This window comes from Ovis canadensis, chromosome 14, assembly GCF_042477335.2.
Source record: "Ovis canadensis isolate MfBH-ARS-UI-01 breed Bighorn chromosome 14, ARS-UI_OviCan_v2, whole genome shotgun sequence".
In the NCBI taxonomy this organism is placed as follows: Eukaryota; Metazoa; Chordata; class Mammalia; order Artiodactyla; family Bovidae; genus Ovis; species Ovis canadensis.
Window position 1 is genome coordinate 15,091,523 of NC_091258.1, and position 16,212 is coordinate 15,107,734.

The following is a 16,212-nucleotide window of genomic DNA, read 5'->3' on the forward strand; positions in this document are numbered from 1 at the left end:
ACTCGCGCACGCGCGCCGCGACGCCGTGGCGAAGCTCCGCCCCTGACACGTGGGCTTGTTTGGGTCTCGCGAGGCTCCGCCCCTGGACTGGGGCTCCCGCCTCCGCATCCTCCAAGATGGAGGCGAAGTGGAGGCCTGCATTTTCCGAGCCTGCCTTTTAGGACTCTAGCCTCGGGCCGTTGATTTCTACAGATGCTGCCGAGACGGCGGCAGCCCCGCTGGAGAGTGAGTGAGTGAGTGTGAGTGTGTGTGTGTGTGTGTGTGTTCTCGCTTCCGTTGGGGCGAGTGCCCAAATGTGATACCCCGTGGTCCGCAACCCAAAGACACTCTACTCCAGGGAGTAAAGGCTCTTGGACGGACATCCGCTTTGTTTTTTGGAAGTCGCCCGAGTCTTCTTGGGGAATCGCTAGCAGGGCAAATCGGGAATCCGGTCTACTGGACCGGTCCGACCTCGGAGGCCGGATAAGATCTCAGCTCTGGGCTGGATCTTTCTCTTTGCACCTTCCCTGCTAGTCTGGACCAGAAGAGGAATCATTCACTCCATCCTCTGAGGAGCTCACCGCCGACTCCTTCACCTCGCTTCCTATCACATCCTGTTTTCTCTCCTTTCTAGAACGTATCACTATGGTAGATCAGTGTTGAACGTCTTTCCAATCTAGTTGCAAAATCTACCCTCGCACACGGTACCTACATTTCATGCATGACTATGTTCTCGCACTTAGAACTGTGTTTGGCACAAAGTCCAGGAAAAATGCCCGAATGGACAGCGATCTAATGGCACAGGCTCGGCTGTGTTGGGGGCCACATTCACCAGTTCCCAGTCTTTGGATTCAAGCTCGTCTCACCACACAAGCCAGTTTTGTTTAATGGATGGCTTCTTGTGGCCAGGCGTCATGCTGGGTAAGGGAGTAAACGTTGCTTATAAAACCACTGTCCTGTTTTCAAAGCAGAGAAGAGAATCTGGGAACCGAGATAAGGAAGACACACAAACGTCTACAGAGTCACTCTCCATGCAGTGGGCACGTGGCTGGGGAGAAGCCGCGCTCCTCCCCCTGAGACTACGGTCGCTGTCACTAGACTTGACATCCAGCATTCAGTGACTCCTCGGTGAGAACCTGGTTCTGTGTGTCTCCACCACGTACCTGTGAGCCCATGTCTGCGTGGAAACCAGGGCTCTGTATGCACTCCAGTTCACACCCGTGGGGAGGGAGAGAAACAGCCAATGCCTTCAGCACACCAACCTCCACCCATAAATCATGCTGCAGTTTTGCAGTAAAACACCTGCCATTTCACAGGGAACCTGTAAGACAGGGTCATATTACAAGTGGCTCCTGTGCCAGGCATTGTGCCAGTTGAAACTTCATCACAACTGTGTGAGTTTCAGGGATCCCTAACCTCTGGGATCCAAAGCCTGACGATCTGAGGTGGAGCTGATGTGATAACAGAAATAAAAGTGCACAATCAATGTACTGCGCTTTATTCATCCAGAAACCATCCCTCCTACCCCAGTTGGTGGAAAAACTGTCTTCCATGGAACTGGCCCCTGATGCCCAAAAGGTTGGGGATAGCTGAATTCCTGCACCTGTGAGGAAAGTGAGGCCTATAAAAGCATATTCTCATGTTACAGATAATGAAAACCAGGCCTCACATGTAATATTTACATGAAGTAGTAAATATTCAAGTCAGTGCTAAGAAATGTGGTAGAGACAGTGGTGGTACATTAGGACCACCTAGGGAATCTAAACCTGTTTTGTCAGAATGAGCCGGAATCAACAAGGCTGAAAGACACATCAGGTAGTTCCTGGAAGTTCCAGAAACTTCCCTTATATCTAGAAATAGCAGTTGTGTAAAGCTTTGTGGATGATGTAGGGCTTGAGCTGGTTCTTAAAGAAGCTCTGTCCATATAAACCAGCAGTAGGTGGCGCTGTGGCCTAGGAAATGGGGTTTCCTGGGTTTAGACAGCCCCTCCTATAGAGGGCACTAGGTGGAGATTAGAAACCCGTCAGACTAATAAAATCTCCCTGGAGAGGTGATAATGCAGCATGGTCCCTGGAACATAAGAGCGACTGAGGAGTGGCTTCTTGGGGTGCTGCCTCCCAAAGGGGTGGGACCATCTCTGCTGTTCTTAGCAAGAGAGGCTCTGTGGAGTCAGGGACCATCAGACAGGTGGATCCCACGCATCATCTGACTTGAGCCCCTCAGAGTCAGAGCTGAGACGGTGGTTGTGCTGGTTGGTTAAGAGCACAACTTCGGGCTGACCTGGCCTGGGTCTGGATGCCAGCCCTCCTTGATGTATGACCTTGTGAGATGTTACCTCTCCTGGGCATCTGTGGGAGTTCCCAACAAAGACTCTATATAAAGAGAAAGAACCAACAGGCTGTGCATGTACATAGAGGGAGAGATTTATGTTGGAGTGACTCACAGGACAGTGGTGCTGGCAGGTCTGGAATGCGCAGGACAGGTGGGCAGGCTGGAAACCCAGGGACCAGCTGATGTTGGGGTCTCCAGCTCCCAGGCAGTGTGGAGACCCAATTCCTTCTTCGTCCACAGGAACTCTGTGTTTTAAGAGCTTCACCGGAATGGATGAGGCCCACCCAGGTACAGAGGGTAATCTGCTTTACTCAAAGTCTAGCGATAAAACTGTTATTCACATCCAGAAAATACCTTTACAACAATATCTAGACTGGTGCTTGATCAAACATCTGGTTACCGTCTTCTAACCAGGTTGACACATAAAATTAATCATCACAGCATTCAATTATTTGCTTGTAAAGTGGGCAATGACACTGTTTTGTTTGCTTTTGCAGACTCAAAACAATGTGTGTAGACTACTTGGCCCAAAATTTGTGAAAAATTTTGTGCCACAGATACTTTTAATATTATTCTTGCAAACTGAAACATACCGCCCGGCACCAGGGGCTTCAGGCTGTGGGAAGTGGGGGTGATGAGCCAAACTGAATGACTGTGGAGGCTGGTGACACACGGTCGAAGAGCAGAAATCTGTGCCAGGCCTGTTAGCCTGATGCCTGTGGTGGGCGCTGGTGGGAGTCCCTAGGGGCCCGGGGCTGCTTTGAGCTCCTTAGGACTTCTGCATTAACTCCGTGGCTGTGGTGGAGACTCGCTTGCTAAGGGGGTGCCCTGGGAATCCAGTGAGCTGCATGGGTATGGGTGACCTGTGGGCAGCTCTACCCCGGCCTCCGCTGATCTTGGCTAACTTGGCTTCTGTGCTTTCCAGCTTTTTCCCTGCATGGCGCTGGGTGTTCACACTTATCAGTCATTTTCCGGAACTCTTCCCTTCCCCCTCAAAGTGTAATGGAACCATTTCACAGCCACTTCTGTGAACATATTGGGACACTCACACAGTTCTGTTGATGGTGCTTAACTGAGCAAAACCTGGTTTGCCTCCACTGGGAAGCCTGACCCTAAGGAGCTTCTGTCAGAGGTAGAGGGGACTCTTTCCTTAGCTGTTTCTTGTGTCTCTTCTCAGGAAGAGCTGAGTGACTACACCCAGCCTTTTGAGGAAGACCTGACCCCGCTCCCCCCCCCCCTCCCGGCCCAGAAGGCTCTCCCATCCCTCCCTCCGCCTGCTCACCAGTGCCCAGCAGGTCCTTCAGTTGGCTCTTCATCCTCTGCCCCAGGACGTCCTCCCGCCAGCCCATTTCTACTTAGCGATCTGTTCGTCTGTTAGGAGACTCATGTGTTCTTTCCTCAAAGATGCAACTAGAGCTGGGTGAAACACACTGAACAGAAGAAAGGAGAGCTGAATACTCTCTAGGAAGTAACTGATAAGAGAGGCCCAACATCTTGATTGTACAACTAGGAGACGGTACTGATGGAGGCTCTTTGAAGTTCAAACCGACACTGGGATCCACCTACAAACTGCTATTACAGTTTTCCTTTTTCTCCACAGCAGAGTGAGAGCTACAGAAAACTCTCCACTGTGAGCCAGGAGCAGTCCCCTTCCCGGTCTCTCTCTGCTGCTTAGGAGCAGCACCCAGAGGGGCCGCTCGCGTGAGGCTTCTTCTGGATGCAAATCCCTTTAGTGCTTGCTTTCGGGATTTACCACTTTCCCTGACAAGAACAGCGACTGGGGCAGTGGCTCCTGTTTGGTAACTGAGCTGCTGTAAGTATATTCTGAAAAACAGATGCCAAAAACTTGCACATTAATGTTCCTGGCAGCATTATGAATAGTCAATAGGTGGAAACGACTCAGATGCCCATCAGCAGATGAAACACAGGATATCCATACAATGGAACACTGTCCAACAATAAAAAAGGAATGCAGCGTGGGTTCAAGCTGCAACATGGATGAACTTTGAAGACATTGAGCTAAGTGAAAGAAGCCAGCCATAAAGGCTGCAAATTATATGATTCCATTTGTGGCAAATGACCAGAACAGGCAGATCTATAAGACAGAAAGTAGATTTACGGCTGCAAGAGACTGGGATGGGACACTGGGGAGAAAGAGGGGTGACTGCTGCTGGATATGGGATTTGTTTTGGGGGTGATGAAGAAAATGTTCTCAAAATCGGTTGTGGTGATGATTACGCAACTCTGTGAATGTGCTAACCACCACCGACTTTCATACCTTGCATGCATGCATGCTCAGTTGCTTCAGTCATGTCCAATTCTTTGTGGCCCCACGGACTGTAACCTGCCAGGCTCCACTGTCCATGGAATTTTCCAGGCAAGAATATTGGAGTGGGTTGCCATGCTATCCTCCAGGGGATCTTCCTGACCCAGGGATCGAACCTGCAATCTCCAGTACTGGCAGGTGGATTCTTTATCCAGTAATCCACCTGGGAAGCCCAACTTCATACCTTTAAAAGAGTGAACTGAAGGGTATGTGAGTTAAATCTCAATGAAGCTGTTTTAAAAAAACACTGGAGGCCAATTTCTGCCCCCAGGAAGCAGGTGGATTGTGCTCTGTGGGCACCAGGCATGGTTTTCTGTGGGGCAGGTGTCTGAGATGTGCCTGCAGAGCCTACAAACCACGGCTCTCTGAGAGGGCTGCAGACGCTCTTACAGGATAACCTTTGGTTCCCTGAGTTTGTTTGACACGAATCTAGTGCTCTGCCCCTCAGTCCACCTTCTCTGGAGCAGGAGTATTTCAGAAGTGCTCCAAGGCAGTAATTTTGATTCATTCATTTGTTGTTTGTCCTCTAACTCCCTGCAGAGGGCCAGTGCTCAGGAAGCTCTTTAGGGAGAAAGGCAATCGGGAGGCCAGGAGAGCCTGTGCCCAGCTGCCTCGACATGTACCAGTGCCCCTCCCCAACCACATTCCTCAAGTGCACATCAGTGGGGCCGGGTCCCATAACAGTGGCCCTCCCCTGCCCCACAGCCATGGGCTTTTCTAGAGTTTAGCTGCTCCCTGGAACATTAAGGCTGAATTTCTGAGGGGTCAGAAGGAGGGACCTGTCACATAGCCATCGTCAGTAAGCAGCCCTGACAGCAGTCACTGGTTGTGTGTGGGAGGTCTGCACAGTAATCAGTGAGGGCATCGCGAGAGCTGGGGATCTGAGGGCTTCCCGAGTGTGGGAGGTCTGCGTAGTAATCAGTGAGAGGCATGGAGAGCTGGGGATCTGAGGGCTTCCCGAGTGTGGGAGGTCTGCACAGTAATCAGTGAGAGGCATGGAGACCTGGGGATCTGAGGACTTCCCGAGTGTGGGAGGTCTGCGTAGTAATCAGTGAGAGGCATGGAGACCTGGGGATCTGAGGGCTTCCCGAGTGTGGGAGGTCTGCGTAGTAATCAGTGAGAGGCATGGAGAGCTGGGGATCTGAGGGCTTCCCGAGTGTGGGAGGTCTGCACAGTAATCAGTGAGAGGCATGGAGACCTGGGGATCTGAGGACTTCCCGAGTGTGGGAGGTCTGCGTAGTAATCAGTGAGAGGCATGGAGACCTGGGGATCTGAGGGCTTCCCGAGTGTGGGAGGTCTGCGTAGTAATCAGTGAGGGCATCGCGAGAGCTGGGGATCTGAGGACTTGCCTTGAAGCAGTTTTGGCAGGAGTTGATAGGAATTATGTGAATGGGAAAGACTAGAGATCTCTTCAAGAGAATTAGAGATACCAAGGGAACATTTCATGCAAAGATGGGTTCAATAAAGGACAGAAATTGTAGGGACCTAACAGAAGCAGAAGATATTAAGAAGAGGTGGCAAGAATACACAGAACTGTACAAAAAAGATCTTCACAACCCAGATAATCACGATGGTGTGATCACTCACCTAGAGCCAGACATCCTGGAATGTGAAGTCAAGTGGGCCTTAGAAAGCATCACTATGAACAAAGCTAGTGGAGGTGATGGAATTCCAGTTGAGCTATTTCAAATCCTCAAAGATGATGCCGTGAAAGTGCTGCACTCAATGTGTTAGCAAATTTGGAAAACTCAGCAGTGGCCACAGAACTAGAAAAGGTCAGTTTTCATTCCAATCCCAAAGAAAGGCAGTGCCAAAGAATGCTCAAACTACCACACAATTGCACTCATCTCACACGCTAGTAAAGTAATGCTTAAAATTCTCCAAGCCAGGCTTCAGCAATATGTGAACCATGAACTTTCAGATGTTCAAGCTGGTTTTAGAAAAGGCAGAGGAACCAGAGGTCAAATTGCCAACATCTGCTGGATCATCAAAAAACCAAGAGAGTTCCAGAAAATCTATTTCTGCTTACTGACTATGCCAAAGCCTTTGACTGTGTGGATCACAAGAAACTGTGGAAAATTCTTAAAGAGATGGGAATACCAGACCACCTGCCCTGCCTCTTGAGAAACCTATATGCAAGTCAGGAAGCAACAGTTAGAATTGGACATGGAACAACAGACTGGTTCCAAATAGGAAAAGGAGTAAGTCAAGGCTGCATATTGTCACCCTGCGTATTTAACTTACATGCAGAGTACATCATGAGAAACGCTGGTCTGGAAGAAGCACAAGCTGGAATCAAGATTGCCGGGAGAAATATCAATAATCTCAGATATGCAGATGACACCACCCTTATGGCAGAAAGTGAAGAGGAGCTAAAAAGCCTCTTGATGAACGTGAAAGAGGAGAGTGAAAAAGTTGGTTTAAAGCTCAACATTCAGAAAATGAAGATCATGGCATCTGATCCCATCACTTCATGGCAAATAGATGGGGAAACAGTGGAAACAGTGGCTGACTTTATTTTTCTGGGCTCCAAAATCACTGCATATGGTGATTGCAGCCATGAAATTAAAAAGATGCTTACTCCTTGGAAGAAAAGTTATGACCAACCTAGATAGCATATTAAAAAGCAGAGACATCACTTTGCCAACAAAGGTCCGTCTAGTCAAGGCTATGGTTTTTCCAGTTAGTCATGTGGATGTGACAGTTGGACTGTGAAGAAAGCTGAGTGCCAAAAAATTGATGGTTTTGAACTGTGGTATTGGAGAAGACTCTTGAGAGTCCCTTGGACTGCAAGGAGATCCAACCAGTCCATTCTGAAGGAGATCAGTCCTGAATATTCACTAGAAGGACTGATGCTGAAGCTGAAACTCCAATACTTTGGCCACCTAATGCGAAGAGCTGACTCATTTGAAAAGACCCTGATGCTGGGAAAGATTGAGTGCAGGAGGAGAAGGGGACGACAGAGGATGAGATGGTTGGATGGCATCACTGACTCAGTGGACATGGGTTTGGGTGAACTCCAGGAGTTGGTGATGGACAGGGAGGCCTGGTGTGCTGTGGTTCATGGGGTCGCAGAGTTGGACACGACTGAGCGACTGAACTGAACTGATGGGGGTACCAAAGCCCTCCCACCCCACGGGAATGCTTCCCAAGTGAGACCATGAGTTAGTGGAACTGGGCGTGGGCTCTGAGTCTCTGAAAGGGCCTGCTCTGCTCAGTCCCAGTACAGCTGCTGCCCAAGAAGTGGGGACCTGGCTGCTGAGCAACAGTGGGAGCGTCAGGAGGCCCCACTCAGATTCCCAGAGGAAACACCTTGCCTTCAGGAGTCTAGGAGGCGTGAGCGAGGGCCAGCTTCTCCCCTGGAAGACCATTTCAGGAAGCTCCTCCCACCCATTAGGGAACCTGACCACCCACAGCGCTTACCCAGAATCCAGACAGTGCAGGGAAAGGCAGACCGGGGTTCTAATCCTAGCTCTAACTCTGCCTCTGGCTGGCTACGTGATCCTGGGCGAGAATGTTATTCTGCTCTGAGACCCAGTTTCTTCATCTACAAAATAGGGCATATATTTTAAAGTCATTTCCACTGGTTTGTACAAACAACATTCATATATTTTTAAATTTGAAATTTTCAAACTTATTTTTGTTTAATTTAAAATTCATCTAATTAAAATTAATATACGATTTATTTAAATCCTTACTTATATTCAAGTACATGTTTACCTTTTAGAACACTTCTTATTCTTCCACGTAGGATTCCTTTTGTGCAAGCCTCATAGTGATAAATTCTCTCAGCTTTTGTTTATCTGACAGCATCTTTATTTTAAAGGTTCTTTTCATTAGGTTAAGAAAATTCTACGTTGGAAGTTTTTCTTTTCACTGTCTTCTGATTTCCATCGTTTATGAGAAGCCAGTCATCAATCTTAGTGTAACACAATACAAGGTCAGAAAAGCTTTTTTTCATGTTCAAGGCATCTTTATTGGTTGCTTCAAACTATTACAAAGTAAGAACTGCTGTCGGGCCCCTGGTCTCAGTAGCAGAGAAACAGCCTTAAAAACCTAGAGACCCAATTCTCCAAAAAGCTTCTCTCAGAAAGTGTGTTGGGTAACATATGTTTTTCTTGTCCAGGATTACACACTGAGCTGTTATTAAGTCTCTCCTTAGTCCCCTTTAATTTGGAACAGTTCCTCAGTCTCTATCTTCCATGACTGAGTAAAGGGCAGTCATTTTGCAGAACATGGCTTGGCATGCGTTCGTCCAGTTTCCGCATGACAGATTCAGGCTCTGCACTTTTGACAAGAAGACTGCAGAAAGGGTGTTGTGTTCTCAGTACGTTGTATCAGGAGGCACGGAATGTCCATCTGTTCCACTCTCCTTGCCGTTAACGTGAATCACATGGTTTAGCTGCATTTTCTCCACTGAAAATCACTGTTCTCTCTGTATTTAGCAAGTAATTTGAGAAGACACTGCTGTGCCTCAGGTCGTTTTGGGCAACCAAGAAGGGAACCAGGACCAAGGTCAGAAGCGCCCACTGGAAGTCTGTCGGGTTGGGCAGACTCTTGGGGTCAGGCCAGTGGCTTCTGCCCAGAGCTGGATGAGGGCTGGGGTCTTACTTGGTCACACAGGTCCCAAAGCCTGTGTACCTGGTCAGAGAAAGAGCCCACGGCAGGGGTGCTCATTCTGCTGCTAATCAGCCGTCTGAGAAGTCACCTCCCCACCTCTGTGCCTCACTTTTTCATTCAGGTGAGAGAGCTGGATGGTCTAAGCTTCCCTTTCTGGCTGAGACCCTTTTGTTCTTAGCTCCTTTTGAGAACAGAAGCTAAATGCCCCCGAAGATTGAAGTTGGCCGAGGAGCTTTTACCCGAAAAATCACACACAAAACATGTGGGCTCTGCATGTGCTCAGCCGCATCAGACTGCGACCCTCTGGATCGCAGCCCAGCAGGCTCCTCCGTCCATGGGATTCTCCAGGCAAGAATACCGGGGTGCGTTGCCATTCCCTGCTCCAGAGGCTCTTCCCAGCCCAGGGACTGAACTCATGTCTCCTAGGTCTCCTGCACTGGCAGGCAGGTTCTTTACCACTGAGCCACCTGGGAAGTCCTAATTCATTCAAAGACTGCTAAGGTGTCAGCCGGGCAGCGTAACCCACTCATTGCTGCGGAGCAGCTGGGCTTGGGGAGCCACTTCTCCCTTGTGGGGATACTGGTGACGAGGAGCCTAAACCCACAGCTCAGCCCCCCACTTACACGAAACAGGGTGGCCCCTCCAGGACACTCGTCCAGGTCTGATGGCTGCCCAGAGCCCCCTAGACAGAGGAAGAGTCACAGCTGGGACTCAAAATGCCTCTACAACCCCTCTCTCCTTTCTCCTACTCTTCACCCTCTCCCACCTCCACTCTACACCCAGGCCCACTATCTCCTAAACAACAGTCGCTGAAAATGGATCTGAAGAGGCCCGAGAAGAAACCCTGGGTTCCAGGTCACCCCAGCTTTCGAACTGAACGACCCATTTCATCACTTGAATACTGGTATGGCCATCACTACTTCAAGAAACCTTTGCCATCTGCAATCCAACACCCGGATGCGAATGAGCTTTGCTGAGAGCAGAGGCAGAAGACAGGACGTGGGAAGGTGTGAGGTGCTGACCCCAGGACTGGAACGGGGAGATAAGCAATGACTAGACGTGGACGTAGCAGCGCCCGGCAAACGAACGCGGCCCAGCTCTGGGCCTGAACGGAAGGCAGCCACCAGACACCAGGCGCCGTCGTGTGCTGCCTCTGTCAGAAGCTCCAGACGTGTTCCCCGAGGAAGCAGCCTCACGACATGGCTTAAGCACATGAGCAGGACGAGTAATTCTGGACACACGAGACTGAGGGTCAGAAAACCCTAGATTTGGCTTCCAGCTCTCCTATAAAAGGCCTCGGGTCCTACTCTGCTTGACCTAATTAACCAAGAACAGGGGCGTTCAAACAGTAAGTTTCTGAGCATCAGTCTCAAGTTCACAGCCAGCGCTCACCACTCTGGAGACTTCTACGAGCATAGCAGGTGTTTGAGGAGGGTCCTCCCAGTCACCACAGAGAAGATTTAACAAGTAAAAACCTGCAAACTCTTTATTAAATTCTCCCATTTCATCTGTACAGAAAAAAAAATGCACATTATGTTCAGAATCTCGGTAACATCTCAAAATTACACAGCATGAACATGTAAAAACAAGGAACTGCCGGGATTTTATACATAGAAAGAAAAACCATTTACAAAAGAGGCTTGTTAATTTTACTTTCCTTCTTAAAAAAAAAAAAAAACAAGAAAAAAAACCCAGTTAAAGGCCTAAGATCTCACACAGCATTTGCTGGACAGTCTCTCTTCCAGCCTGGATTGACCCAGAAACACTGCGTGGGGAGAGGACGCTCAGTAAGCCTCGGGCTGCCAGCCCTCCTGTCAGTCACTTGTTCTGGCCAGGGAACCTGCTCAAACCATCAAGCGTGTGCGGCACAGGGCCTGCTGGGCTCTGGGGTCCAGGTATCAAATCTGTGTTGGGGGGGAAGGCAAAACAGAATATCGAGGCACTGTCTGAATTCCCTCCTTACCCAGGGAGACTCCTCCGCCACATGGCTGCCCCTACATGTGTGCTGTGGCGGGTCTTGGGAAGGAGGACGGGGAGACCACCGCCAGGATCCTGTCACCACCAGCCCGAGCAGACAGTCCCACCTCTGTGCTCAAGGTGACCAATAGCCCCTGGGTCTCCTCGGTGATCTCACTAGATGGCGTGGAGGGGCCCATCACTCTGAAGTCAGTCTGGGTTTGCTAATGACTTTAGTCTGAGGTCTGGGCACGAAGGAGGATTGGGCCTCGAACTCGACTGCCCTGCCTGACATGTGACGCTAGTCCTCGGGGAGAGGACCAAGGGGAGTTTAGCTGGAGAGATGGCCAAGCAGAGATGAGACAGAAACCCATCCACCAGAACTTCAGCTCCAGCCCCTGGTCCTTTGGGAGCTGAAGACCAGTGGAGGAACAGTGATTCAGGAGTGGCGTGTCCCCAAAGACACGGGGAACCTCGGGGCACTGGAATGCTGCATTTTATAAAGCTACTTAGGTGCTGTCCAAATGGTGAGAGTAAATAAAAGGAGTTCTGAGATTTTTCAAATTCCTAAGAATTGGAAATACAAGTACACACACCAAAATGCACATGATTCAAAAAGCCCTATTCTTTTTATTCTATGGCCCAAATTTAGTTTGAACGAGTCAGGCTATGTTGGGTGGCTTCTAAGGGTCCCTACTGCAGGTTCCTTCCCCGTACGTGCTTGCGTGGAATAAGCAATATGTGGAGAATGCTTACTTTTTGGTAGGGGAGGGAAAGAAATGGGAACAGCAGAGGTTTTTTTCCTCAGAGGAACTTAAGACCAGCTGAGAAAGGAGGTCCTACTAAGCAACCGACCTCTCCCCGGGTGACTCACACCAGCGGGAATCCTTGGGACAGAAGCGGTCCCACAAGCCTGGAGGTGGTGCACACAGGAGTCAGTCTTCTCCTGGAAGGGGGAGGGAAGTCAGCACCCTGTCTGAAGAAATGTAAATGGAGGCTACAAGTCTTCACTGCTAGTCTCTCGTTACCTGACCTCAGGGAATGGGAAGAGATGGAATGTGATGGCCATTTCCTGTCACATCTTCTAGGAAAGCAGAGTCTCCCTCCCTCTCCAGCATCCCTGAGAAGAGAGTGTGCAGGATGCGAGTCAAGGGCCCCAGGGAACACCAGGCAACACCTGCTCACTCAATCCTAGAATTCCCCTTGCCTCTTAAGGATGCACTGGCTCAGAACAAGCTGATGGGGTCTACAGAACTGGGCCTGTGGGTGGTACCAGAGTGTCAGGGAATGCTAAGGAGGAGGGCTTTCTTGCTGGAGTGAACCCAGGCCTGTCTCGGAGCATCTTGCTAGCAGACTTCTCTTGGGACAGCAGCAACAGCGGAGGAAGGCCAGGGATGAACAGGGCAAGACCTCACTCTACAGCTGCCTTGTGTGAGAAGCTCCGTGAGGGGGAGCAGTCAGGTTCGTCCTGCGCGTTCTGCTCGGATTTCTGATTCCCTGCGCTGCAGGGCCGCCAGCCCAGAGAACTGGCCTCCCGGCTCCTCTGGACTGCTGTGGAGATACTGAGTCGGCACTTCTGAGACTTGAGTGGACGGACAAGGCCTGATGAGTCCCCTGGCTACTGTGGTCTTCAGCAAGGGTATGGGCCTTGGCCTTGGCCCGAAACCATACCTGCTGCCGATCTGGATGGGCTAGACATCAGGAGATGAGAGAGCAAGAGGGCCGTCAGCTCCTCCACGAGGGGCATGGTTTCTTCTTGCCTAGTTCTTGCCTAGCTGATCTACCCAAGAGTGACCTATGAAGCCAGGGACCAGAGGTGGCTCAGAGCCTGTTTTTGTCACACCGAATGAGATACAGAATGGATACAGCTGGGCCATAATTTCTGATGGATGTATGAAACTGCTGTCATAGGAAACTACTCCAAGTTGGATGGTGAAATGCTTTCTGGCAACAAGCGATCAAAGATACCGGCAGAGTTATCCCTTCTATCTATCCAGATCATTTCTCAAGGTGACGGATGTTTCAAGAATCAAACTCTTTTCCAGACTTCTAGATCTGCTTCCAGATCTGCTGCAGACAGCTGAGATCATCTCTCAGTTCAGAAAGAAGAGAAGCATCAAGATGAAGTAAACTGTGGCGACGTTTTACACACGTGGGGAGGGAGACAGCAGAGGAGGAGAATGGAAGCCCCCGCATCAGATGGGAAGTTATTCTGTGCTGTAAAGCACGTCACACGCATCAGTGGGGGCCTGTGTACATGTGGCAACCCTGTCCCTCGCTCTCAGCACCTGCCCAGAGCAAGGGAGGAGCCCCAGGAGGTGCACCATCCACCAGCTCAGTTTAGTGCAACAGGGGTGGAAGCAGGGGTGGCGCTCCACCTCCAAGGGGTTCAGATGAGATGAGACAGAAGACCCTCAGGACAGCTGCTGAGAATCAGGAAGACCGTAAGAGCAGGACCTGAGGGGACCCGGCAGCTTAGAACCACCCTTGGTGACTGGTGGTGCCATAGGCAGGGGGCGTCTGCAGCTGGCGTCTGGAACCAACTGCCTCCAGCAAGAGTAGCAAAAAGGAGAAAGAAAAGAAGCAAACCACAGCAATCAAATATATGTCAGTCAGGGTTAGACAAGGAGTCACCTGGACCAGCTGACCCATTCGTCCTGAACACATTCCAGGGAAGACAGCGGGGGTGGGCCCGCAGCACACGCGGACAGTGGCGAGGTGGGGCGGGGTCAGGCAGGGTGCATGGTCTATGTGGACAGTTCTAGGCACGTGATTTATAATACTCTGTGGACGTCTAACAGGTTAATAAAATATATATTATATAAATATATCTCCTACTGTACACACTGCCCTCTTGTGCAGCCACTGGATTCCGTGCCCCAAACTCAAGCCCAGGTGCCCCAGGCTGAACCGTGATGCCGGTGTGCCTCCCTTTTGATACTCCAAGCCTGTCATCTCTACGCTGGAGGGCTGAGTGATGCTCAGGAATGTTTCCACAGAGCTCAGACTCAGCAAAGACTGATGAATCATCCAAGTGCAACATTTAGCCAATGCCTACTACCATGGGGGTATGCAGCCAACGGACAGAAAGGGAAAACGGAGAAAGAGCCTCCACCTTTTACTGGAATCATGTTCCACGCCCTCTGCATGAAGAGGTATGAAGGAGCTTGTCTGGGAAGGTGGCCCAGAGCCTGCGGGAAGGTCAGCTTGCCATCCCTCCCTGAGACCAGGCTGCGTCTTCAGAAGCCACTGTCTGACCTGCATTGTTGCCTGAACATGACCCAAAGTGAGCCGATTCCGCCCCCATCCTGCTTCCTGCCCTGGCTTCCTCCCCCCGGGTGGCGGGCTCCCCCAGCAGCGGAGGACTCGGGGAGGCACTGCCACCCGGGCAGGGCCGGTCCACACGCGGAGAGCCCCGCGCAGGTCTGGAAGGCAGGCCCAGGGCCCAGCCTCTCCTGCAGAGCAGTGGACGGATGAGCTGCTCACACCCCTGGGCCCTGAGGAGACGGCAGAGTGACACGTGGCCGTGGGTCTTGACCCGCAGTGGCTCTGCTCGGGTAGGGATCGGAAGGCATCACTGTTTCAGCAGAAGAAAACAAGACCCAGAGTGGGCTGGTCAGTCGTTTCCTGCTACTCGGTGAAATCCATGGCCCTGATGGGCCAAAGGTGCTCTGAGAGGTCAGCCAGACATCCCGGCTACAGCGCGTTGGGTGGTGTGTCTCCCCTCTAACGTCCTGCCTTCCTTTTACACCGCCACACAGAAAGAAGAAAGAACCCCATCGCTCAAATCAAGCCTGGAGGAGATGTGTTACTATATACATTTTTTTTTCTTTCTTTAAAAAAATTTTTTTTTTGGTGTTTAAAAAAAAAAAATTCAGCTGAGTTGCAGGTCAGGTGAATTGGTTCCAGAAGTATTGGTAGGTCCATCGGGATGAGAGACTTGTCTCTGGACAGGGAAACCCGAGTCTGCCGACAGAGGCGATCCCCAAGGCGGCCGGCTGCTGCACGAGGTCGAGGAGGAGGACATCATGGACGCGGGAGGAGTCTGCGGCGGACGCGGCGGTGGGCGCCTGCTGCTGCTCTAACGTGAGTGTCGGGGCCACCGCGCAGGAGGGCGAGGTGAGGGGGTGCGCTATACAGGAGGGCTGTACAAACGGGGCGCCAGACAGGCAGTTCCTCTGGGGCTCCGGGCGCCTCTACCTGTCCTTGAGCTCCCGTGTCACGCGCTTGGTGATGCGCCCACACATCAGGCCGACCAGGAACAGGATGCAGATGCTCCCGCTGATCACAGACAGGATGTAGTTCTTGGACGGGGAGGTCATCACTTGCATGGCGAGGTCAGAGAAGCCGTCCGCCGGGGCTACCTGGAAAACAAACGGTGGCATCGCCCTCAGAGAGATGTGGGCTGAGTCGATGCTCACTCGAAACTGCCCCCTCGGTTCCTACCATAACTGGGGTCATTTCTTTTGGGGAGCGAAGAGGGTGAGGGATGAGAAAATCAAACACAGAACTACAACTGGTTTTCCTGATCACAGTGCTGTATACAGCTGCTGCACAAGATTAGGAAATGCAGACAAATACAAAGCGGCGGACCCGCAGAAGTGAGCACAGCGATCACCGCCACCCGGGAAAGAGCCCTCACATGGAGGACCTAACCACGTGTGGACAAAGGGCTCAACACGCGTCAACCGTTTAGTCCTCACTCGAGTCCTGGCATGAGGACTTCATGACTCCCACATCACAGGCGAAGACCCAGCAGCCCAAGGGGTGGCAAGGGGTCAACTGATTTGCACAAGGACACAGGTCCTTCAATAGTTTATTTTCCTCACACACTGCTGCCTTTTTAAAAACAAAGAGAAAAGCTGAGGTTGTGGTAGATGCTGATTCTGTCTTGACTTGTTTCCACTCACCATCATAGCATCAGCATCCTCTCCCCCACCAAAAACAACCTGCAGACGTGACTTACGCTGACTGAATATACTCAACCCAATCCCCCAGTT

At 50.9% G+C, this 16,212-nt stretch overlaps 1 protein-coding gene across 1 annotated transcript in view; it reads right to left on the minus strand.

The window, feature by feature from the left end:
* Nucleotides 1–10,715: 10,715 nt before the first annotated feature.
* The window catches only part of GLG1 (golgi glycoprotein 1), a 124,085-nt gene continuing 118,588 nt past the window's right edge, over nucleotides 10,716–16,212 (minus strand). The window contains exon 26 of the mRNA XM_069549568.1: nucleotides 10,716–15,576. Coding sequence (XP_069405669.1) covers nucleotides 15,409–15,576 — 168 coding nt within the window. The 3' untranslated portion in view covers nucleotides 10,716–15,408. The remainder of the gene's footprint in view (nucleotides 15,577–16,212) is intronic.